At 41.1% G+C, this 26344-nt stretch overlaps 1 protein-coding gene across 2 annotated transcripts in view; it reads right to left on the bottom strand.

The window, feature by feature from the left end:
- The window catches only part of eng (endoglin), a 37696-nt gene extending 11678 nt beyond the window's left edge, over positions 1 to 26018 (bottom strand). The window contains exons 1-4 of one of the 2 annotated variants that reach the window (XM_080046302.1): positions 25908 to 26018; positions 24390 to 24580; positions 8248 to 8396; positions 1934 to 2047 (exon numbers count right to left, since the gene is read on the bottom strand). In XM_080046302.1, coding sequence (XP_079902428.1) covers positions 1934 to 2047; positions 8248 to 8396; positions 24390 to 24447 — 321 coding nt within the window. In that variant the 5' untranslated portion in view covers positions 24448 to 24580; positions 25908 to 26018. Of the gene's footprint in view, positions 1 to 1933; positions 2048 to 8247; positions 8397 to 10475; positions 10502 to 24389; positions 24581 to 25907 lie in introns of those variants that run through there. The other variant, XM_080046303.1, reaches the window with a different exon arrangement.
- Positions 26019 to 26344: the final 326 nt, after the last annotated feature.

The following is a 26344-nucleotide window of genomic DNA, read 5'->3' as shown; positions in this document are numbered from 1 at the left end:
GAGGGCGACAAGAGCTGTGATGGTGGTGACACTGTGCCAAGCTGTCAAGCTGATGACGTACTTTTATCAAACGCAGAACAGATGCTGTTTCTCTTACACCGCAATCTGCAGTAAAACACAATTACCCCCCAAGTGATAGTGCTCATCCCACAAAAACATCCTGCAGTCACAGGCAATGCTGTCCAGGCTCACGACAGGACATGATACAGGATGGGCCTTCACACCGCTGTCAGCGTATCACTAACTGATGACATTCCCTGTAAACATTTCAGCACTGCCATTGATCGACTGGGATTTGAATCGGAATTATTTTTTTACTTTTACATGCTATAGCCTGTTCATTTGTGCTAATATTAATAACATTAACAGTTTCAGTTCATGTCAGTATTAAAGTACATTGACATAGGGGTTATGGACATAGACATTAAATCATCTTTACAGATTTGTCAAAAAAATGTGTGTCTTCCATTCATGTGCATGTGGAATGTTCTGACATGTGAGACTCAGCTGCCAAACAGCTTTTGCACTTTTGAGCTTTTTTTTAGTCATAAGCTCAAAGATGGAAGACAGACAACTGGCCATGACTTTGCGACAGAGAGACAATGTACTGTATGTGAATTTTGAAGAGCTTCTTTAAGATGTTTATAAAGGTCACCGTTTGGCAGCTGACTGTCAAATCTCAAGAGCGTGTTCCCAAGACGATGTTCCAAGAATGATCGCGCGCTGATAACTGTGAGTTTTGCACGGGGAGAGAAATGAAGCTGATAAAATGCTCATTGTGATTCTTCCTCTCCTAGGAAATTTCACGTCTCAATTCAACCGACACCCCGTACTGATATGAGCTGACAGCGGTGAGTGACCGTCTCCCGAGGTACGAAAAACACATTAATCAATGTGCAAAAGTACAACTTTGACACTGGGAAAGCAAAACGTGTCATGTGGAATTGCAGCAATGGTGCAAGACGAGGCTGATAACGGATTACTTCATAGGCCAATAAGCTATTGAAAATATTCAGCAATAATAAACTAACCTTTAGAACATATTTTGTCACTGAGTTTCTAAGTAATCAGTGTTTTTTCAATTAAGAAATGGTGTGTCATCAATTCCATTAACATATTTAGAATTTATAGCCCAGTTTGAAGCCTTCTCATTTGTTCGGAAATCTCATTTATTTGGACCCCATCTGCCCTTTTTAATATATTTTCATGTCTTAAAGAGAGTTCGCTGATATATTTTCAGTGAAGACTCCTGTCAAAAACAAATTTAAAGACACAGCGGTTTGTTTGCGATAGTGTTGTTTTGTGTTTGATTCACCGTGTTTATCACCAACGGCAGTTTAAATACAAATAGTTTGACATACTGCAGTAACCAAACTGGCGACCGCTGCAACACTTTGTCCATTTAACAGTTATTTTTCCTTTATTTAATTGGACACTCGAGCAGCTGAATAAAAGTTGTTTTGTGGCCGACTTAGATTTCCTTCACAGAAGTTATCCGAGGAGAGTGAGTAAAAGTCACAATCTCAAATTTCATTGGAACATTAATTCTACTGTTGCTGCCATTAGCCCCTTCTCGTCGATGGACGCTCTATAACTTCTCTTTACATTTATGGGGTGGATAATAAAAGCGCAAAAACACAAACCGTGTACGGAGCACACACTGGGGAGTTTCTATGGGAAAACCACCATGGTTTGTTGTCGCTCCTAATAGGCCCAGAGAGCTGCACAGCTGCGGCAGTTTGACTCTATGTTAAACAGCTGGCACTCGACACAAGCTAAGTACATCTAGATTAATCAAAAAAGTATACAATACTGAGATGAATAACCACTGGTTTCCCAAAAACCTTTTTTTTCCATTATTAGTTAGTACTAGTGGAATCACACATAAAAAAGCTACGGTGTTACATGAAAAAAACTAAGCAACATTACTCACATAAATGTTAACATCGGTGTTGATTTTTTGTAGAACATAGGCAACGGCTGACGACGTGAGGATGAGGTTCATCGGCTTGGCATTGGCCATCTCCAGACTGAACATCTTTGAATCCTGAGAGGAAACAGAAGCAAAATGAGTCCAAATGTTACCTCACATTAGGACAAAAATTTAATATTAACACATTCCAACATTCTTCATACCTTAATTTCAAACTATACATTTACATGTATACAGTGTCACTAATTTTGCCCCTAATTCAGTACTTTCTAAGCATGTCGATTCACTTCTATCCATGTGTGAAAGTCAAAACGGTTGGAGTTTGTGATTGTATTTTTGGATGCAGACAGACAGTTTGGCAGTGGTGTAAATCTCCAGGTGGAACCCTGGGACCGATTAGGAAGACAAATAATCAAGTGCCATAAGTCTTCCCTCGCAACTGTGAAGCCATCCATATGGGAACCACTCTGCTGTTTGTAATGAGTTTTTTGGTAAGTGTACCATGGTGGGTTTGTGTGCTGTGTTATACATTCAAAGCGGATACATCTCAAAACTTTAGGCAATATTTTAAGTACTTCAAACAATGCTTCATGCTCCTATTACATAGCTGCTGAGTGTGCATAGCACAGTGTAGGGATACATTTATCTGTGCCGTCTTGACAACTGGACACACATGTCGGGCTTCATTAAAAATGTGATATTTATTAATATTCAACTGGCAAACCTCCCAATCTGCCATATGTCATTACATTAACAGACCTCATAGTTGAAGCAGTAGACAGACATTTTGCTCGCAGCGCCCGGTTTAAAAATAGTTCCAACTGCAGTTCAAGTCTATGAAAGTTTGAATTCCATTTCTACCCTATTGCAGAAATCAGTGTGCGATGTGACAATTATCCTTGTTTTTTGGAACTATGACATGTCAACACATGCAGTCATTTCAGGGGGTGGGGGGAGGGGCAGACAGGATGCCATCTTTGGTGTCCGCCTTCACATCCACACAATGAGCTAATGCAGCTTGCTTCTATTCTTACATTTCTATGAAGTGCAAGTCAACGAGGGAAAAATATACATTCACCTGATGTGGAATAAGCTGCATTTGTTTTTCTTTATGTATGCCTTTTGTAGCATTGAGACCCACTGTATATTTATAAACCACATTAACATAATTTAACACATAATGTAATACCTCATTATCCATATTTTCAGCTGAGGTTGACACAATGGCGATGTGATTCGCTAATCACCACAACAGTCGCTCTATGAATCAGCCGTAATTACCATGCTCGGCGTGTGCGCAGGGTAAAGCGGCTACCGCTGAGTTTTATGGATATAAGAGGTGGCGGATAAACGTTTCCACTGTGGAGAATTAAGCCTGAGTTTAGAGGCTGACTTAATTCCAATAAATCCTAGTTCTAATTACTTCTACTTTCTGTAAGAGCCGACAACATAATTGGGTTTTAGAAAAAGTGAAAGAGTTGTGGATTTGGAATCAGTTAAATGCATCGGAAATGAAAAACAGCTTTTATTAAAAGCATTTTAAATATCTCTTTATGTGGGAGGCTTTCTGTGGGAAATTCTTCAATATGAATTCCTGTTTTCATCAATCTGCGATGACTTTTGACACCAACATACTTTATTCAGTACTATCATGTTTATTTGAAGGTAGATTGTTTCCACAGGTAGGCTTGCTGGGGAGACAATGAACATGCTGGGGGAACAGTGTGAATCCCTAATATTAAATGTAATCACTTGCTACCTCCGGAGCTTGATCCAAGAGAATCGTGATGAGCTCAGGCCTGAGCTATGGAAATTTTCAGACCGGTACAGAACAAATTAGGTCTAAGGAGACAGTCAACAAATTGCCTATGAGCAAAACACAGACGCATTGGAAAAAAGGGAAGCTCACACGCTGAGCGCAATGGATGGAGGGGATCTTTCATGACACACAATCACACACACACACACACACACACACAGACACACAACGTATCATCAATGTGTTGTACGGAAAAGGGTTCTGCATAATGGATGCTGCATCGCATAAATGTGTAACGTCCCTTCTTTTCTTTTAAATTGGCCAAAGGGGACACTGCAATCTCTGGTGAAAACACGTTGACATTTTCACCGTTCACATGTTCCCTTGCTTTTTTGTTGTTGTTGGAGTTTCTGTTGCTTTTTTAAAAAAAAAACCTTTTTGATAAAATCCTCGCTTTCCATCTTCGGTGCAGAATGTATGAATAATAAAAAGAGTATAGCTTGATCGCCCCAAAGACCAAAGGGAAGTAAGAGGGGCTGAGTTAATATGAATATCTCAGGCTTTAACGCAGCGTCAGACACCTTTGAATTATTGTAACGACAAAGTCTTCCCAGAAATACCACCACTTCCTCTTTTACCTTGAGTCCAGTTCCAAGTACATACCGGTAAAATGAATGAATGGCATTTCCGAACGGAGTCCATTGAGCTTCAAGCAGAGATAACCCATGCGGTGTTTTCCTTAAATACTCTCTCTCTCTAATTAGCTTCTTTGTCTCTCTGTCTGCCCTACCTCCCTTCATCCCCTTTGCCGCTTCCATTCTCTCATTTTGAACTCTGAATCCTGCCTGCCGCTGACCCTGATCACTCACCTTTTTGCTTCTTTTGTTCCTGCGCTTTCAAGATACAATTGTTTTTCCCTTTCAGACTTTTTCTTTTTTTTTTCTTTCTCGAGAGCGTGTTTCGAAAGGGGGGGGGGGGGGGGTCTTTGCTGATGCAGTTTCCAGTTATTCTTTTGGCTCCACTGGTCTAGTCTCGGCCTCGTGCCAAGACCCCGACAGCTCAAGCCAGCGTGTGACATCAATGTGGGCCTTGTACAAGCAGCTCCTCCCTATGAATTCTCCTGGCCTGTGCAGTCCCCGTGAGATGCTACCCTTTCTAAATTCTTTCTGCGGTCAAACTGTGAAGTCAATTGTCTCTGGCAGGTTGTAAATCAGAATGATTTGATGGGGGAAGACGGTGATAAGAATTTATTTTTCTAAAAGGACAAAGAAAGGGAGGCAAGAGCAAATCTCTCTCCCGTCTGACCGGACAGTTTGGCAAAACATGAAGACCATCCCCTCTCCCCCAGTGTTTAGAAGACAAATCTGTTCTAAACAGACAGTCAAGAGCAGATAAGGGGGTCTGTGTGTTAGGGAGATCTTTTGTCCATTTTCTTCTTTTCAAAAAACATCCACACATAGTCCCACAAGAGAACCGGATGTGCTACTACCTCTGTCAAATATTCATTGCATCACACAGATCCCAAGCCAAATTCCTTTCACAAACTCCCCACAGACTCTACACCAATTTGTTCAATTTTATTAGACAACCATTCTTCGTATATACAATCTCAAAAAAATGTGTCTCGTTTCTTATTCTCCCACTACATAATGTGTCTGGTTTTACTCTTCAGGGCCTAATAAGATGACTGAGAGAAGCATTTCCCTTTGTAATATACTCTGAATCAGTGTTGTCATCAAACAGCCTTTTTCTTCTGATTTCAGTCCATTAAATTTGCTGTAACACGGTGGTCCATTAAATGAGATTAAAGACTTGGCAAACGAGCTCAGCAACATTTATGCCAATAACCCAGTCTTTGAGGCAGAGACAATCATCTGCTTGCACAATGTTAGCCTTCTAACTTCAAACAAAACTAAGTGAGGGAGACACACGTCTCACAGACCTGGGCGTCTGGGAGGCTAACCAGCTTCCTTGCTAAGACGCTCCAGTAAATGTTTAACATCAAAACTAAGCTTCGGTATCAAATAACGTTAAATTCAAAAAGGACGCATTCCTAATGAAAAGCACTAATACTGTATAAGTCAGCCTAGCTTACTAGTGAAGGTTCCCCTTAAGAGAAACATTTTGACAGGAGTCTCTAGGGCTTTCCTACAACCAACTAAAGATAAAGTTCTTGAGTGCTTTTTATTAATTTTAGAGATGATGGATTCAAGCTGGCATTGTACTGCAATATATCCTGTGATGCTGCCTTAGCTAGACAGCACGTAGTAGCGCATCTGCATGCCTGCTTATAATCACTACCAAATAATAAGGAATGACCAACGGAGTGTGAAAATACAGCGAGACAATAAATAAACAGAAGTTACTTAACATAAGATGTGTGAAGGTACTACACAAAGAGCTCTAAGTGAGAACAAACAAAAGAAGCAAACAAACAGAGCACACTGATAAAGACATGACTAATGCGAGCTGACCGACAATGTTGCACAGTGAAAAATGGAGCCTGGCAAAGCAAATAACAACAAATAGATTAAAAGTTTGCTGGAGTTACTTTCCAGTGTCATTCCTCAAAGCTTAAAGTTTTACCCAATCTACATGACCCGGTATACTATCCGCACCGCAATTATGGTTTGTGTTTGTTAAGCTGAAAAGGGAATTCTTTACTCGCAGAGCTGGGTAGTCATAGAAGCCTGTTTAGTGTAAAAAGAACTGTGGTGGCTTGATGGGAACCCCTGTCTTTCTGTGATGTCTGGCAGCTGTTAAGCTCATTATTTGACTGATAAAAGCTGGACATGTGGTATGTGGTGTGTGTGTGTGTGTGTGTGTGTGTGTGTGTGTGTGTGTGTGTGTGTGTGTGTGTGTGTGTGTGTGTGTGTGTGTGTGTGTGTGTGTGTGTGTGTGTGTGTGTGTGTGTGTGTGTGTGTGTGTGTGTGTGTGTGTGTGTGTGTGTGTGTGTGTGTGTGTGTGTGTGTGTGTGTGTGTGTGTGTGTGTGTGTGTGTGTTACAGTTTATTGTGTGGGAAGAAACCTTTCTGGCTTAGTTATCAAATGGTTAAAGTTTGTACAAAGTCAATGTTAAAATAGCAAGAATTTTGCATTGCACTTTGATAACATAAAGATGGACAAAATGAATGGATCAAAATTGTTGCACACATTCTTCTCCCTTGACCTGGCGCCTGCAATACCCATAATGCAATTCAGGCGGAGATTTAGGTATGTAATGCTGCTTTTATTGCTTAACTTTAAGTTGCTGGCCTTAAGCAGAGATGAGGAGCGGACTACATAGGTCTAGTAAACTCACTTATGTCTAACTGCACATCCCCAGATTGCTATATTTTCCCACCTGCAGTCCTCACTGATGCTGACCTAAGTGACACCACTTGAGATCAGTTTATTTATTTATTCTTTCACATCTGGGACAGCTCCCTCTGGAGACACAAGACGTTCTGTATATTGAGTAGTAATACTCCTAATGACCTCCAAACACACTTTGATGTGCAAGATTGATTAAGTTCCCCCCATAATACCAACAGAATTATATGACATATTTGGCAGGTGCTCCATCCTTCCTCTGTGCCTTTTCTGACTTTAGCCTAAACAATTAATGGCTTGTGCACAGAGGGTAAGAACTCTGAAAAGGTACTAACTCCAGCAAGTTGAATAAATGTGCAAAATAAAAAATTAAAATATGCCTATCAACACCTCTCAAGCTGACCAATTAACACTGTACGCTGTATGCATTGTTTGACTTGTGCATAATCAGAAATGTAGCCATATGTTTTTTGCTCCATCCATTACCACTCGCCGCTTCTGACACTAGTGTATCCGATTAATATCTTGTTTGTGGAGAATGGAAAAAGTTTGAAGAGGTCAAAACTCCAGCATGAAAGGCACAAATCAACACAGTTGCCTATCAGCACGTCACAACCTCACTAATTGGCTTTCTGTTTAACCTGCACATAAACAGAAAGCAGCAGCTTTAGGGTGAGTTTTGCGCCGAAACTTCTTCTATTTCTTAGAAATTCTTCTTCTAGGACTTACTTTGGTAACTTTGTCACTTCAGACCACATTCTGCAACCCGCCTTAGGCAGCACAATCGAAGAACAAGAAATACTCTTACTGATGTACCTGTAATGTCCTTCACAAAGATTAGCTTGAAAGTTTCTAACAATGAGTGACATTTTTTTATCTGAAAGGTGTGAAACGAATACAAGGTGAGAACGTGTGCAACGCATGGACCGGTACAGGGTGTATACGTGTGACTGGACTTGACATACTGTCAACGGAAAAGGATGATTAATTAGCAGATGGTACTTCAACGTGCCTGTGACAGACCATGCCGGTATTGGATTGAAATGACAAGTAAGCTGCGCTGTCAACTTGACAGATAGTGTTGATTGCGCAGCCTATCCATTTTCTACATTCTGTTGCAATTCTGCTGGGAAAAGGTATAATTAGCCTGCTGGAATTTACTTGAACTGTACATGTTGAGTAAGTAGCTACCTATATAATTAGAGCTGGTTGCTGAGCATCTCATTTGTATAACCTTGACTTACCGTGGCGGAGAAGTTAAGGTTAAGGATGTGGACCTCGGCCTTCTCCTCGCTGATGAAACTGGTCCAACAGCCAATTAACATCTCACTCACGTAGACCCATGGGTTGTCGTTAGACTCCGTTGGATCACATGTCACAGCCTGACTCCAGGCTGAAAAGAATGAAGCACAAATGGTAAAGAAGTGTACAGCACAAATAATCGCTTGCGTGCAACATTGAAACGCTAATACCATGCAGTATCTTGTCTTGTGTGTCAAAATGCCAAGTATTGCTAAAAGTATGGTTCTATCGGCAACGATCCTGTCATACGTGGACGTGAACTGCATATGAATGAAGATCTGTATTAAAAAAGGCCCGAAAGTCATTATTTAACAGATAGACAAACCTAGCTATGCTACAGGATACCTGTCTGAAATGGACCTGAATGTGTTATTATGAGTCATTCTGAAAAGTATCTTTTTTTCCCAGGTCTCAGAGTATGGATGTTAAATGTGTGGGTAGGACTACATTGTTTAAAAACGAATGTGCCGGTTCACGTTTATCAGACGTGTCAGGATGGCGGGCTGCAGTCATCCATCAAGCCCGCTCAATCTGCTCTCTGCTATGAGCCTGCTGTTTAACCTGGGGATCCGTGTCTCTGGAGGCTGAATTAATCAAGCCCAGGCTCTGCGGTCACAGATGAGGTTGGTTATAACTGCCTGGTGTTTGACCTGGGCTATGTGCATGCGTGTGTGTGTGTGTGTGTGTGTGTGTGTGTGTGTGTGTGTGTGTGTGTGTGTGTGTGTGTGTGTGTGTGTGTGTGTGTGTGTGTGTGTGTGTGTGTGTGTGTGTGTGTGTGTGTGTGTGTGTGTGTGTGTGTGTGTGTGTGTGTGTGTGTGTGTGTGTGTGTGTGTGTGTGTGTGTGTGTGTGTGTGTGTGTGTGTGTGTGTGTGTGTGTGTGTGTGTGTGTGTGTGTGTGTGTGTGTGTGTGTGCCTGTTCTATTGTGTTGGAGTAGGGTGAATATGCACGCAAAGGCTCACTCTCTAGCATGTCTGAAGTTGGCAGGGAAAATATATTCTCTGGCAAACTTCCTCTTTCCTCAAGAAGAACAGTGGAGAATACAGTGTGGAGGGTCAGATGTCTTTTCCAACTCAATCAGGGATCTATTTTCCTGGATCCTTTGGCTGATTAGAGATAAAAGGGTCTTACTGGGGGGATTATGTGACTCCTGTGGCATTGCGGTCTCGTTTGGCGACCATCGTGGCTGACATGGTCTCTAATCTGGATTTATTCCTCAGCACATAGTATCAACACCAACACCATTCGGAAAGGATTAGGGATGTGCTAAATAAAATAAACGATAAGGCAATATATTGCCAGATTTATTTGAATGATATCTGTACCTTATCGTCAGCTCCTAAAATCGATATTTTGAAGAAGAAAACGGGTGAACTGCAACCTCCGCTCTTGCAGATGTTGCAGTTTGACTAGTTGCCTCAAAATTGGTGGGTTTGGAATTTGAATCAAAGTTTTGAATAAAATAGTTTCGACTCAATTTGTCGGCTGAATTATCAATATAATTCAATTTGATGTATTAAGACTACTTCGATTCCCACCCTGCCACCTGTGTCATGGTTGTTGTGTCCTTGAGCAAGACACTTCACCCAGCTTGCCACGTGTGAATGTGTATGACTGCTGTATGTCTGTGTTGGTTGGAGGGGCCGTAGGCGCTGAATGGCAGCCACGCTTCCGCCACCGGTATAACTGTATATGAATGAATGGAACCTGGAACCCTGTAAAGCGCGTTGAGTGCCTAGAAAAGCGCTATATAAATCCAATCCATTATTATTATTATTACCCAGGACATACACAGCTTTGTTTTTACATTTTCAGGGAACTATGTGGAATATCGCAATATATTCGAAAATACATTGTATCGCAATGCATCATGATATATCATTTTGTGACCCATGTATCGTGATGCATATCATATCGTATCCTTCCCAATACCGAAGCCTACAATGGATAAGTCTCCCATAGGATCACTCAGAACTACTCCTGTGCCCTCACATTAGATCAGCATATCTACAGTAAGATGAATATAAGCAATATACGCCCATAAGCGTCCATGCATGTGCATGCCACGATCACTCCTGGTGCTGATGAAGCATATAAAGGAGCAAGAGTGATAACATAACAGAAACAACTAATTTAGGAAGCAAATGCTGCATGAAATACTGCTTCACTGACTTTTATGATGCATTCGATCTGTTTGCCCATCAGGCCACCATCCCTCAGAGGGGAGAGATGTGGCGTAGAACGAGTGAGACGAGAAAGAAAGAGGCACAGAGAGGAAAGGGTTAATAGGAAATTATAAAACTTGGAAGGTCAGCAGGATGTGCCTTATTTAGAAGCACAGCTAATCAAAGACCTTGGTTGAGGCAATGTCATCACTGGCAGTGCAAGGGGGATGGAGAGACAGAGGTAAAATGGGAGGGGAAATGATTAATGCAATGAAAAACAGAGCCAGATAGAGAGAAAAGAGGGAACTAGAACATTCTCTTTCTGTTGTCCCCGCAATGAAATTGGGTCGGTACAATGGACTCTCATTCATTTGTTCAATTATTTTATTTGTTCAAAACATCTCCGACCCACACTATCACTGAGGGAAAATGGGCCAATGATGAGAAAGCATTTTAATTCACTCAAACTGATCCCAGTCATTTTCAGAATAAGCTTGTCACACACAATATCTCAGATGCCGCTTATTAAAGCACATTTTGAAAGTGTTAAGTTGTTTGTTTGTGTCCTGTGAAAATCCTACTTTCTACCCATTGCATGTGGGAGTAATTCATCGTACCACTTTTTCAGTCACATCAAGGACACATTTGGTTCTAATTAGGGGATTGAGGAGGGGGGATGTATCCTTACACTGTTTCCTAGTCTGCTTGGCTCTGGACTGCAAATCAAGATGGAGAGCCATCCATGCTCTTTTGCCATCTCCCTTTTCCCTCCTTCAACCCCAGAGGTCAATGCCGGTTTCCTGTTATTCTGGCCCCTGTGTTAATGTCTGTTGCTCAATATCCACATCCATAAAGTTATTTCTCTCTTGTTCTTCTGTGACAGAGTCAATGGCCCATGACTGTCACCCGAGAGGTCTCGGTATAAATCAAAATGACTGCGTACGGCAGCGTGTGCGTGTGTTTGTGTGTGCGTACATGTGTGTGTCACTGGCCTCCTTTTTTTTAACGAGTCACCATAGGGTATGAAAGGCATTCATTTTGCCCTCTTGACCCCGGAAATGCCAATGGGCTTGCTAAGCGGTTTGCTGGTAAATGAGGTATAGAAGAACCGTTCCATTCCCTGTCCTCTTTATCTACTTATATCAGTCCCCTCCATTTCCCATTCCATGAGAAGACATGTTTATGGATGCTGGTGATTTCCATTTAAATGTTAGGTATGAGGGGGAGATGAGAATAGAAAACATTAGGGAACATTAGGGGGGAAGGAGAGTGGGACCGATTCATAAGAAGTGCTTTGAATTGGATTTGTTCTTATAAAGTTCGATTTCATTTTTATTGCAAACTTCACCTCAGCAGTTACAGCCGTCATATTACATGGGAAACATGGACCTAAATAGACTACTACTTACTACCATATTAAAAATAAAACATGACCCAAATTACCATCCTTTATAGTTTCCTTTATTTAACTGGAAACATATTACAAAATGATGGCAAACTGGTCAAATCCTAATATTTACATCAAGAGAACAGCCAAAAACGCTAATGGCCAATTTGCTGTTAGTGAAGCAGTCTTCAGAGAAAGCAGGGGGGGGGTCTGTCCCAATATCTGTGAGCAATGACAAACTTACAGTATGATGCATTAAACACTGCTCTCAGCAACTCTCCTGCTGCTCTACCGTACCCTGGAGCCTACCAACTAACAAGGAGAACAAAAAGCTCCCATCTGCTAACTGCACATGTCCACGATGCATCTGCTGTTTTCTTTGCTAACCTCCAGGGCATTCCACAAAAAGATAGGAGACTAGCTCACCAGATCACAGGCATCATGTCTTCCGCAAGTCTTCAATTGTGCACAGTACCATTAAGACAGCATCACTACTGTGACCATTTTAGGGCATTTACTATGTTCCGATTCAATCAGTCTATACAGTATGTCTGATCTGTTAGGTTTAGCTCAACATTCAGAATTTTTCCCAGGTTGCTGTAAAGTGCCAGTAACTGCTTTAATTGTAATTTGTTAATTTTACTAGGAGGAGTACATGTTCGCTTTGCGCTTTATGCAAAAAATGTGGTGTGCTAACACGTCTTTGCAAAGATCTGAAAGATTGCAGATCTGAGAGAACTTGTGTATAGCTGAAACTGACAAGTTGAGCTAAAGATGTATGTTAAAACTTTTTATTATTGATGTATTTATTATAGCCATTCCCATAGTTTGCTAAAAGAGTCAACTAAAAGATGTAGTCAACAAAAAGCTCGACCAACAGCATAAAGGATGTGTACGTCAATGTGTTATCTCTATTGTTTCAAGATTTAAATGAAAACACTGTAAACATTGTCATTGATTCAGGATGCCAACCTGAACCTCCTAATTTAACTTTCAATGTAAACATATATTATGCAGCGTGCACTTTAGCCGCAGTGAGGCCAGCCACTGTGCCTGGGCGTAACTGGAGGTGATTTATCAATATTAGGGATCAAAGTAGCCCCTACACAATGCTGACATCCTGTATTTCTTCTGTTGCTGCTTTTTCTCAGAAGTGTCTGAACACAAAAGCATTAAGTCCCTGACAGCAACTGTCAATACTTGCTAATGGAAGCACTACACCACCCGGCTACCAGTATGCAAAACTTTTTCTGAAACACTTAAACAATGGTGAAACAACAGGGCCTCACTGACTGTACACTCACCACAAAATCTGGAAAGAAATCTTAAAGTCGCTTTCATGAGTGCAGAAAATGAACATGCATATTTCAAAGTTGGCTGGACCAAAAAAGTATTTATCATTATAAATGCTCTAAAAAATCTTCAAACATTTGGACGCCAATGGCAGCATTAACAAGGCCACAAAGGCATTGAAGGTTAAGTGAGCACCGCAAAAGCATTACATTTTAACAGTCCATAATCCGGGAATGCAAATAGGAAATGTGCAGTGGCTGCAATAACAGAAGTACTTGAGCAGGCAGATTTGATGGTCATTGCTCAACTCAGTTACACGAGTGATACTTCACACTATAAGCAAGTTGTGAATGACAAAATAAGACAAGGATTATTGAGAATTCACATCCTCGAAATGGCACACTGTGGCTCCTAAAGCTGACTGGCCATAACTGCACAAAAAGCAGAAGTACTTACATGTGCAAACACAGTTCACTTTTCAATAACTGTACGTATGGGAATGACTATATCACTTCTTGTTTCCAAAATATTCTGGACTGTCAGCAACTCGTTGGTCAGCCTAAAATAAAAATGACCTTAATTAAATTTGAAAATGACAGAGGTCTGGTACTCATCAAAAGGAGGACTGGAATCCTGCCAACAAGAAGTCATTCCTTGTAAAAAGAGCATTCATTAAATAAGCTGCTTAAGTTGGACGTGATGGATGCCTATAAATGTTTTCTTGAACGACATATTTATGCTGTGTGATTTGCTGAGGTTATGTTTTCCATATTTACGGTATTTTGCAGCATATGTGCAAATATGGTGGATTAAGTGGAAATGAAGCTTAGCGAAAATTCTACAGGAAGATGTAATATCTGCACTGTTCTTTATTTGCAGATCATCCCTCAGTTCATTGATGGTCTCGCCTAGGTGCTGCTTCAACTAATTCAGCTCATTATGGCAGGTTCCCTCTATTAACTCAAACCTATCACATCCACCTTTACATCTGTGAGCCAATCACCTTGTTCCCCGTCAACGTTTAAAACCGTCCTCAACTTGCTGTCAGTTGCCATTTCAGCGATCGATGCAATTTCAATGATGGATGCAACCCTCCTCCACCCCATTCACCTCCAGTCCTCATCACATCATCACCAGCATCATACAGACCTTCAGCTCTTCACCGCCACCAGTGTCTAGGCTCCATCGGGGGGGATTTTGCTGCCCCCTTCAGATGATTTTTGCGATGGGGTCTAATTGCCAAAGACTCTTTAAATATCTCCAGCACATTCCAATAAATGAATTGTTCATTCTTAACCTTTTTGTTTATGAAGTCTCTCATGATTTAAATGGTGTTAGTGCCAATTGCCATTGTTGTTTGTTCGTTCTTTTGTGAATTCTGCCATTACATTTAAGATCCCCAGAGTTGCATGTCCGTCTCTTAACACTGTTTACACCTTAACTTTAAGCGTCCTTGAGTTGAGTTGAGTTCAACTCAAAATTTCCATCACACCTTAACTAAATGTTGATTTAGATTCAAGGGATTGAGTACCTGTGCTCCAATAATTAGCTGCCTGTTCACTCACCTTGGGCGAGCAAGCTGGACAGGATTGATTTCATACCCCTCTCTTTCATGCCTTCCCTCATTGTAAGTCAATGTGGAAAGGAGCATCAGCGACTTTGCCTGGAGTAGAGGTGCTTAAGGAAGACTTGAAGCACTTGGAGCTAACAGTGCATGGCTTCCTTTTGAAAGCGCAAAAGATGGGAGGAAAAAAACTGGAGGGGAAACCCTGACAGCCGACAACGTCAAGACCGACTGTCTCCCATGGTCCCTCGGGGTAGAGTAAACTGTTTGTGTCCAGGGTCGGACCACGGAGTCATGACGGGGAATGGGGAGGGGTCAGTTAGGCCTATCAGAGTTAGTCACAGAGGGAAAGGGGAGCTTCAAGGCTGGCCTCAAGTCTCTCTCGACTCCACATTCACACTCACACACACACACACACACACACCTATTGTCCCGGCTTTTCCGCAACTGCAGATTGAGGCCTGACCATCCACAGGAAGGTAAACAAGCTCTTATCAGTGCTCTGCAGGGGCCCGCACTGTCCCCTGGCCTCTCACCCCTGCATGCATACTACACATTACACACTCCATACAACACACAAGCTTCCTGGCCATCTCACCTAACCCCCTCCTGAGTCCCAAAATTCCATCAAAAAAGAATTTGCTGATTACTCTTGTCAGTTTAATAGCTTAAGACTATTTATTTATGTGTATGTCTGTATGCCAAGTCTTGCGTCCCAGTGCCTGCTGGACAGGAACTGAGGATGTGATAGCGGGTCTGGAGACAGCCTGTCTTCACACTAGCTCTGTTTACACCTCTGGGAGCCATTCGTCCGTCGTCTCATCGTTGTCGGAAGCCGGCGGAACGGCAAGTCCAACAGTGGCGTATGGAAGGTCTATAGCTCACTTCCTCCCTTGTTCCCCTACTCACTTTATGCCCTGTCTGCTGCTTGTAATCAGCCATTCCTTGTTCTTTGATGCAGAACACATTTGATCGTATAGATATGGTTCTTGGTAGGCAAGTAGCAGCAGCAGCAAACATGATTTGTTTTATAATTTCAATGCTAATGCCTGTATAAACTGTAAGGGTGATCTGTTATTTTCCAGATTTTTCCCATTTCACTTATGTGGTAAATTACTCCCCCGAATATACTGAAAGAGCACCGGAAAAACACAATTAATCATCTCAGTGTTAATTGGCGGATAGACAGACTAATTTAGAAAGTTTCATGGTAACTGCGAGCCACCAAAGCAGATTGAAGCGTTAGAGATTCATTGCACAGTGGTTGCTCCCAATCATTCAAGATTAATGTAGCTTTGCACAACATATGCTCCGTGTAGAACCAACAGAGATTAGCTTGTTTTTACTTGACTGATTTTTGCCAGTAAATATTAATGCTTTCCGATATGAGGGCGGCATACCAATGAAGGCCATGTTATTTTTTAAATATATTTAGAGTGAGTGAAGTCAAAGGTACAATCTGTGATCCAAGAGTAAACAAAAGAGTTGAGAAGCCATCCCCAATAAAATGAACAGCTCCTTACTGCTACATGCAACAACAACGTTTTGTTTTTTTCATGCTGTTGACATCAGGAAAATAAGCCTACTTCAATGATCAATTGATCAACACAAAAACGTGAAAACGTTGAAAGTTTTTCAATTATCTTATAGAGATCTATGTGCCGACTTCAAGTTAATGATATATTTTTCACTACGTAATGTGGCTAGGAGGAACTTTGAGGTTTTGTTGATCATAGCGGCCCCTTTGGACAAAAGCTGTAGTGTTCTTACAACAGTAGCTCACAAGCCCATGCCGGCGTCGCATGCATTTGTTTAGGAAGTGAGTGAAAGGGAAACCGCAGGATGCATCTCGATTACGTAATGTATTTATGTGACTGACTATGTAAGATTAATAATGGTAATATTAAGATGGTAAAGCAAAGTTAACTTTGATTTAGTACCATTCGGGAAACACAGAATGTTCCGGTCTTCCTACCGTAAATCATTTTTGTCTATGTTTCCGGGATATTGGACCTGTGCAAAGGCATTAATAATAATAATAATAACTATATCAAAATAGCGTTTTTTTCACCGATGGCTGTGTTTGCTGTTACAGGTCACTTATGATCATCTGTGGTAAAAGCGGACTGTTTCATAAATATTTAAAAGTTCCTTGTAGGAGGTAGTAGAAATGCCTGGACTGGTGAGATATGTGTGACTTCAGCCAGCATCTGTGAAAAGATTATAAAGTATCCAGAGTTTGAATTTGTTGTAGTAAGAGTATACGAGCAGATTTAACTAATCTGTCGAATGTCTCAAGGCTTTTTCCTTGAGTCACATACTGTATTCTGGTTTCTGACATGATCGCAGAAATACAAGAAATTGAGAAAAAAAAACTGTGTCCAAATCCAGTGAGGATTCTCCCATCAAATCCAACTAACAGAACACACACTACACACACACACACACACACACACACACAGTCAGACATTAGAGGGGGATTTCAGCTCTCTAAATACAGATTGACCGGTGTGGCACCTGAATCAACAGGAAAACTACCCACCCAGTGCTTGAATCAAGAGGTTCTGCCATTACACAACGCTCAACCGCACACTGAACATTGAGCACTGACTACTTTAGAATTCAGGTTCTGTCTACGCAGAGAGATAGCCTGCCCTCATACGGAGAAATGCAGTACTAAGTACAAAAAGAACATACATTAACATTCTCCAAAGTGCAATTTTGGGGCTTATTGGAATTTCCTGTAGGCCAAGTGAAAGGTTCAAAGCAAAGGCTCTTTGGTCGTGCAAAAACATGACATGAAGCAGTTAAGAACATTGTGTTCCTGGGAAAGATTAAGGTTGCTGATTCTGCATAGTAATACCCTCATTAATTACAGTCAAAGGAGAATAAAGTTCTGGTCAAATGAAGACATAAGATGTAAAATGCTACCTCGTTTTGACAGAGATCGGAAGCCCTCTGCAAGGGTTTCTTTAACCCTGCTTTGAGCACCTTTGACTTGAAGTCATAGGTAATTCAGCTGACCAACAGAGGGGGTTTTCCCTCCAAATTCAACCCAAATGTACAGGTACACTTCCCGTGTTTGTGTGTAGACCCCAGGGTTGATCATGGGCAGACAGACATAGAGATAAGAGTACATAATGCCATGCCTTATCTGCGCAGACAGCAGGCATGTTGACATGAGCACAAGTGGTCGCCATGCTGACGAGGCATTTATCTCACCCTCGACTAATGAGCCATTAAGTGCTCATGCAACTGTATAATGAATAGCACTGGACTGGAGGGGCAAGACCTCTAAGTCACACAATTATGATGGTCAGGGGGACGTCAGACACGATACAGCAAATAGCCATGAATTGAAATGTATGATTATGAATTATGATGAACATTATATATCACTAAACTCCTCATACAAAGTAAAACATTCTCTGTACGTAAAATGTAGGATCAAACTTGACTATTGCAGTAACACAGAAGTGCCATTTACAATATTAGAGGGAAGAGGGGAAAGATAAGACACTATAAAAAGGGTTATCATTTTCACATTTTCACCCAAAAATATTATTTCAGCCCGAGTACACCGTTTAAACCCGATGTTCAACAAACTAGGGTCCTTGAAAAGAAAACCCAAAATGTGTCACCGATAATAGAAAGTGAAAAGAATAATGGGGAGATAACGTTGTAGAAAAAGCTGCTGAGTGTGCTGCAGATCTGCCAGAGTCCTTCAGTGGTTCAAAGAAATATTAATAGAAACTAGAGGTTGCAGGGTAAATTATTTTTAATACAATTTTCAACCGTGTCTTTTTACTCAAATAAAGAAAATTATCAATTCCGAGATTTACTTTAAAATGTAAAGCAGTAGCGCTGAAACAGATGACCGCTTTACATCATACACCATGCATGATGTCACCATTGAACACGGAAACTCACTTACGTTACGTAACATGCCATTCAATTGTATTTATTTCCTTACATTATTACATTATTTTTATGCCACGTTTCAAACCACAACCGTCTGTAACTGTCTGTCACTCAACTGTTAGCTGGTGAAATCATGTGGGAACAAAGAGAGGAGAGGAACATATAGCGGCACAGTGTGGCTCTCTCGCACCGCATTCTGTATTCAAACAGAGGAAAAGCGAGGCAGTCAGAAATGGATTGTTATTTGGGAGGGGCATAACACTGGAGGAGATTGAAATCGGTCTGAGGCAGCGACAAGTGGTCGCGTCTCCCTGCCACCCAGTCTGACTGCAGGCAGAGCTGGCTCACTACAGTCAAACAGGGGAAGTGGAGTGTTTTGACTCTCAACGCCATTTTTAACATGACGTTTTTTCTTTCCTTTTTTTTCTTGTTTTGCTTCTGGCTTATTCTACTACAGCATGCCTTCTGAGAAATCCTTATCATCTCTTTTCATTTCCTTTTTTTTCTATTTAAATCCACAACAGCCCATTTCTGTCAGCTCACAAAACCCCGTTTGTTAGTTTTGATTATTATTCCTTCTCTTTGGTCTAATTACTCACTTACTTTAGTCACTTTTTTCTAACTCATAATTTAGCTTAGTCTCTCCATATCTCCATGTGTTAATCTTGTCTGCTCCTTTGCCTATCTCTCTCTCTCTGTTTTTAAATCCCCTACTCACTTCCCTTTCCCCCACATCTTCCCTCTGAACCACTTATCTGCACTTTGACAGTCACATAAGTTTGACCTCCCACTCCCTTACTGTCTCCATGAATCGCTCTTTATGAAATCTGTTATCTTTGTTAGAGCGTCCGTCTGTCTGTCTGTCAGTCTGTCTGTCTGTCTCGCTCTCTTTCCCTTTTTAAGATTCCATACAAGAGGTCCCTCCCTCCTACGCCAGCAGCTCGCTAATCACTTTTGTGCTTTTCCTCCGGCCCGTGGAGGGAGACTCTGGGGTAGGCAGAAATGCAGCAGGAGGTCTTGCAGTTAACATGGTGATGCCTGGCTCCCACTGGGAAAGTTCCTGCAGCAGGGGGCATATTCAACACTACTTCCCTGCCAGGAAATTCCCGAGCACACAGTGTGGATAAAATCGCTAAATACAAAAGACTTCAGTCAGACGCATAGATAATTGTTAATGTGTTTAGCTGCTACGGTCAGCTTTAAAGGTGCACTATGCACATTTCAGAAGAGGGGGATTTGTTTACATTTGCAGAGCTTGCAGTTAGTTTACAAAACAGATTTACTATAAAATAATTCTATTATCATAAATCAAAACAAAATTATTTTGAGGCAACTGGAACCAAACATACGACTAGAATATGTCTGTAAACAAAACTGTGAAACAATAACTTTTCAGTTGGTTTTCTAACTTCAGGGGATCCATTTTTCCCATGAGTGAAGTTGTTTTAATCAGTTATGAGAATATAACTTAGAAAACGTTCACTTCTCTGACAGTCAAAGTTACAAATTTGGAAGCTGGGATAAAACATATGAAAACCTCCTCCTATGGAGGTGCTATACAATCATATCCTACCATCTGTCCGTACTGTTTGCACGCTGAAACAAAATCTGGTGTTAATAGACAGCCTAGGCTCTGTAAATTGGTATGCAAATGAAGGATTTTGACAACTAGCATGCATTCTCCATGATCGCTGACTCCAACTTTAAAAGCCTTAAGGGGACACTCCAATGACTTTTGACGGAGCACTACTAAGCTTCTGAACAACGCTGGATAATGTCTTCTGTTTCTCTGTACGAGATTTGTCAAGTGTGAGAAAATGACCCTGACGATGTCATCAGGTTATCTCAGCTTGGACTTGGAGCCTACAAATTCATAACAGAAAGTCTGGGTCACAAACTGAGGGCGTGGAGTTATTTAAACAAGAGCTTTTACCCGGCAGAGAAGTCACTGTAGTGGTTGCATCACGGGTAATTCTGGCATTTTTGGAGCAGTTTTGGATCTTGAGCCATAGAACAGACAAAAAGTCAGAAAATCTCCTGCTCCACTTTCGGCAATTTTCATTCAGCCCCTCCCAACATTATTGAAAATTAAGATTAGAATATTTAATAAGGAATATTGAATTCAGTAAATTCTTCTGTAACCCTTTCAGATATATATGTAGTCGTTTATTTAGAAGTATATTATGCGCATTGTTGTCCGAGGCATTTGTTCAGATGATCACATCGGTAAGGTAAAAGCGCCAAATTAAATACATCCATTAAATGCCTTTAAAAAAAACAATCGCAAAAAAGTGTTGTGATTGCCTGTAGCACAAATAGGCTGAAACGAACAAGATTCACGAAAAGAGTAACATGCAAACAAAATAATTAAAACAGGTAATGCAATTAGGAGCCCGAGAGAAACGGCAAGCCTTTAGCATGTTTTATTAAAAAAAGATTTAGGACTCTGGATGAATTCCACCGTTGCAATAGGCAAAAGCAGCCTGTATGATCTTGGCACAAACAAACAGCCCCAGTTTAATGACTAAAGGGATTTAGACGAATTGTGGCACCACAGGCGCTCCGAGATAAACCTGCAGGTTGGACCATGTTAGGCCTTCAAAACAAACAGCAAACATTTGAAACACAATTAACCTCACAGGGAAGCAGTGTAGTGAAACTAAGACTGGTGGGAAGTTGTCTGTTTTTTTACTGGAGCCTGACGAGAAGCCCCGTCCGCAGATTATGGATGAGCTGTAAACAAGACAGAGGCCTGACTGATCCCAACATACAGGAAATTTTAATAATCAAGGAGCTAAGTTGGAAGCAAGGTCGTTCTTGGTTTGGACGAGACAGGACTTGGGGATGACTTTATAAATAACGCATAGCTGATTAAGACAGGATCCCAGGACAGATATCAATTATGTTTTGTCAAATTTCAAGGCGAGCTGTTTCTGGGTGCATGTGAACCTTCCAACATTTTTCCCATCAGCTATAGAGTGAGTCTTTCATTAATTATCACTGACATCTATTGACAAGTTAGTCTCGCAAAGCCAGACCAAACTACAGCAAGTAGTATGGTCTGGAAGCACTCCGTTTAGAGCCGTCTATTCGGGGGGAAACTGGGCTGGCCTGTTTTTATTTCTTTAAACCAATCACAATCATCTACGGCGGGGCTAACCCCGGGAAGCAGCCAATGGAGGTGTAGCGTTGTTTGCCGACGCCAGCGCTTAATAGACGCTGGCGGAAGTGGTCAAGCCAGACTATTGACAAGTCAACTCAACAAGTCAACTCCTCTACTAATCATACCGCATAGTGTCCAAGAATTGATTTTAAAAGTATGGCAGCACAGGCCAGGGGGTTGTTCTAAGGAAGATCCACGTTTCCACTTCCAGGAAATAAAGTGGATAAGTAACTATATGCGTCATATCATCATATGTATTCATAATGTGTAATATGATATCGATACAGTACATGTTCAAGGAGTGTCTGGACTGCTGCAACTGCAAGAGAAAAAACAGCTGCTGTACACTCAAATCCTGCTTCAGACATCACAAAATGATTCAATAAGCCTGGTATCAATGAAGTGACACGGGGGTCAAGCCTATAAAAAAAAGTTTCTATAAAGTAAAAGGGAGCTCAGGTAACAATACGCAATACACCATCATCGCCCGCAACTGGCCAAGAGCGTGTTGGGGATTACTGACAGGCCTGCGGGCTATTTTTGATTATATGCTTTTACTTTTCTGTGTTTCCTCCTTCCTTTGAGGAACTTTCACATGGAGTCGACTCCCACAGGGACTTGCAGCTGGGATGCCGAGGAAGATTTCAAACAGGCAGACCTCAAATCAAATCAAATACACGGCTGCTGTTTGATTTCGCAAGCGCCCTTATTCAGTCTGGCGATGTAAGAATTTGAATTAGTGCGTTGCGTGTTACACAAAATGCCAGAATAAATGACACATTAATGTATGACAACACTGGACTATATCATGACGAATAAACAGCGCCTGGCTGAAGTATAAGAACTCATACGTGTCACACCGATGTTTTTATGAACCGTTCAACATTTGGTAAAAAGAATCAGTGTAACCTCCTCTCTGAGAACACACAGCTCCCTCAGGGGTTTTTCCAAAAGCTGCTGGAGCATATACAAAAAAAAAAAAAAAAAAAAAAAAAGCTAATCCCAGAAACTCTATAAAGGAATATGGCTAATTCAGGACAATGTATCAGCAATTAAAGGCTGAGCTAAACAGATCCTCAGGCTGTGAGACTTGTCCCCCCGCTGTGGGAGCAACAGGAGGTCAACTCTACCAATGTAGCTGCCAGTTGGCCCAAGAAATGCCAATAGTATTTCTGCCATCAGCACCCCTGCTGAGATGATGTTTAGCACTTGTGGCAATATTGTGATTAGTCATAGACTAGGTCAGCACGGAAGATAGAATTCAGAATTTTTTTTCTGGCATTTCATAAAAGTGACGTGTGCTTTCCTGGAAAGTTTCGCTTAATTAAGATTTTATTTATTTTTTGGACATACTGTATGTTTGAGTACGACCAAGCTTATTTCAAAGCAGCATTGAAAAAATGAACCTTATCGTGCTGACAGTTCATGTAAAAACTGTGTGACATAACAGGAGGCTGCATTGTGCTTTCTTTTGTGACATTTAGAAACTAGAGGGAAATTGTCCTTTAACATATACACTCAGCTATTCAAATGCTTATACGTTTGTTTATATTATAATTATTGTTTTAACAATTCAGATAGTGGTGTACAGGTATAACCAACAGATTGAGATGGTTGACTAATTTTCTGACCATATCTTCTGCCCCGAAAGAACAGTATTTTTACTAAAAAACTGGCTAACACAGTGCACTTTTTATTTATCGATATTTTCAAAATCAAACCACTGGTTTTCAGACAATTATTTTAAAGATGTTGGCACCAAAACGGAATAATAATCAACTAATAAATTATTAAGCACTGTTTTATTTATTGAAAACCCTCGTTGCCAACCCAAACGCCAGATTGCCGCAGGGTGCAAGTGAGACCCAAATACCCCGAAGCAGCCGTGCAGAGCCCTGGTAAGAGTGTGTGTGAGGCTGGATTATGGCCTAAGGGCAGGCAGGAGGGAGGGTTTCAGATCCCACGTCCACCTTGTTTGGATTACAAGGTTTGAATTTGATGTGGTCTAGCCACAGGCAGCCATGGATGGAGAGTTTATAGAGGGGTCCAGCAGAGAAAGATCACAAAATAAAATCAATGAGCGCCCCATCACTAAAACATGAAAAAGGAAATCAAAGCAAAAACAAATGCTGCCCAGGAAGACTCGATGGCTCAACAGTCTTAATATCATATTTGGAGTTATAGCTCTTGTGTTAGCAAATGTATCTTTCCTACGTAAAACATACTATGCTTTTCTATATAATCTATAAATTGCTGTGAGGATGAAGTAAAGTCAATATTGCACATAAACTCTCTCTAACTGAGTGTTTGTAAAATCTGGATTTGGTGTGAAAGAAAACAGAGCACAAATATCCCTTTGTTATGTCCTGAGAATGAAATTATGTCAAAACGACGGACAGGTTCGATGTTAATATCTGCCTTTGAACTTTAAGGCAGAGGGAAATATGACCTGATGGCTCAAAATCCACTAAAAATCCAATGGCCTAGAATAGAAGAGTCTGCTGGCCTACAGTACATTATGCATGCATGCTTTAGCATTCAAATCCAGTAACAGAAGACTGTAAGAAAATTAACAATCTGCTAGTGGACTTACCAGGAGCTGCAAGAGTGATGCACACAAGCAGGGCAAGACGCGCCACATGAGCCTCCATCTCTGTAATAGCTTTTGAGGTTCGAGGTGCTGGTAACTGGAAGCTGCAGTGTCTGTGTGGGGTCTGGGAGTGTGAAGATACTCGCACTGGCGGTTGAAGTGTCTGTCCTTGTCTGGTGGCAGATCAGCAATGACTGTAAGCGGAGGGGAGAGCGAGACAATTGCAGTGTTTAAAAAGGTTGAGAAAACAGCCCCAAAAGGTCAGCAAAACACACAAGGAGGGGAATCAATAATGAGGAGACGTGACGGGTTGATAAGGATGTGTGACCGGCTGCCAATTATCCCAGTGTCACCAAAAGGTTACATCACAAATACATGCACTGTTGACACACACACACACACACACACACACACACACACACACACACACACACACACACACACACACACACTGTTGAACAGTTCGTTTACTTAGCATATATTGTGTTTTACTGTCACTTTTTTTACTGTTATAGTTACTTTTTAACCGTTGACTTGCAATTGTATTGTTAACTTTTTAGGTTCAACTGTTTACTGTTATTATATTCCTCTTTTGCCGCTTTAACACTTGAAATGTCCCCACTGTGGGTCTAATAAAATATTATCTTATCTTATCTTAACTATATAAACTGCAGTGTAGGCTACATTCCCCTCATAAGATCAAATGTTAGTTCCATGCAACACTGAAGGGCACTGGTCAGTTTTAACACAACCTATTCCACACAGACAGACAGTGCAGGAAATGTTGTTCAAAAATGTCTTAAATTCCTTCGGCGGGATGACAGGATTTGACTATCCCACAACATCTCTGCTGCCCCGTCTTCCTGGTGCACAATGAGGGTCTGAACCCAAGGGTTATCTGGTGGTCACTTAGCTTTTCTGGCGTGCACTGTTTCAGGAAGTACTGCGGCATGGCTTGCTTTAAATAATACCACAATGCCGAGATCAGATAAGGAGGAGACTCGCTCTCTCGTTATATGATTCATATAGACGGGGGAAAGGAAGAGCCTGTGTAAACTGTTTATGCTCTTTCAATAGGAAAACAAAACAAGAAAAAAAAGACAGAAAGTCGCGTTTTCTCCATGCACTTCTGACGGTGAGAGAAACATGTCTTTCTCGGGAAAACAGGCAACATGATTGATCACTCAAAAAAGTAAGAAAATAAGTAATACAGGCTGAATAAGAATTGGTTGAAACAAGCAGTTTACCAATAAACACTGATTAACTTAGTATTATAAAATGAGTGAGGAGCAGTAGCCAGAGATCCCTTGCATAACTTTTTGGAGACAACTCCTTGTTTTCACAGCTCTCCATATTACGCACGCGTAATTTGACCATCGGCTAACGTGACATAGAGCGGACTGGCCCGAGCATTCAGGGAATATTATGTTACCGCTAAATTCTATCAGGGAAATAAACCGACCACACTCTGTAACAATACTATGAAAGTGAAAACAAAGCTATCAATCCAAAAAAACTTACTTTTTTCAGACAGCGTGGCTTGCTTGAATAAGGCAGACAGACTTTATAAATCCACTGGAGAGGATGTGGCTGCGTTCAGCGATGTAAAGATGGTCAGGACTTTCCAAACTTTGTGTTTGCTGCTGCCTGGGCGGTGCACATTTACTTTTGTACCACCTCCCACCGGCCTTTTTTTTCTTTTTTTTCTCCCCCTCCCTCCTAGTCTAGATGCTGACCCGGTCATAGCACTCTTATCTGGTCAACACAATATTTATTTAAAAAAATATATGTTTAAATCTCAGCTCAAGTTAATAGGCCTGGAGATTTAACAGCATTGGATTTTATTTTTAATTTTTTCATAATAGGTAGGCTATGTTTGCTCTTACGCAATCATCTAGGCTAAATGGAAAATAATAAGGTTTACAGTAGCCTTAAAAAGTCTTAAAAGGCATTGAATA

Source organism: Ammodytes marinus, assembly GCF_949987685.1.
Source record: "Ammodytes marinus genome assembly, chromosome: 18".
NCBI classification, from domain to species: domain Eukaryota; kingdom Metazoa; phylum Chordata; class Actinopteri; order Uranoscopiformes; family Ammodytidae; genus Ammodytes; species Ammodytes marinus.
Note: the sequence above shows the minus strand (reverse complement) of the source record. Positions and strands in the feature narration are given on the sequence as shown.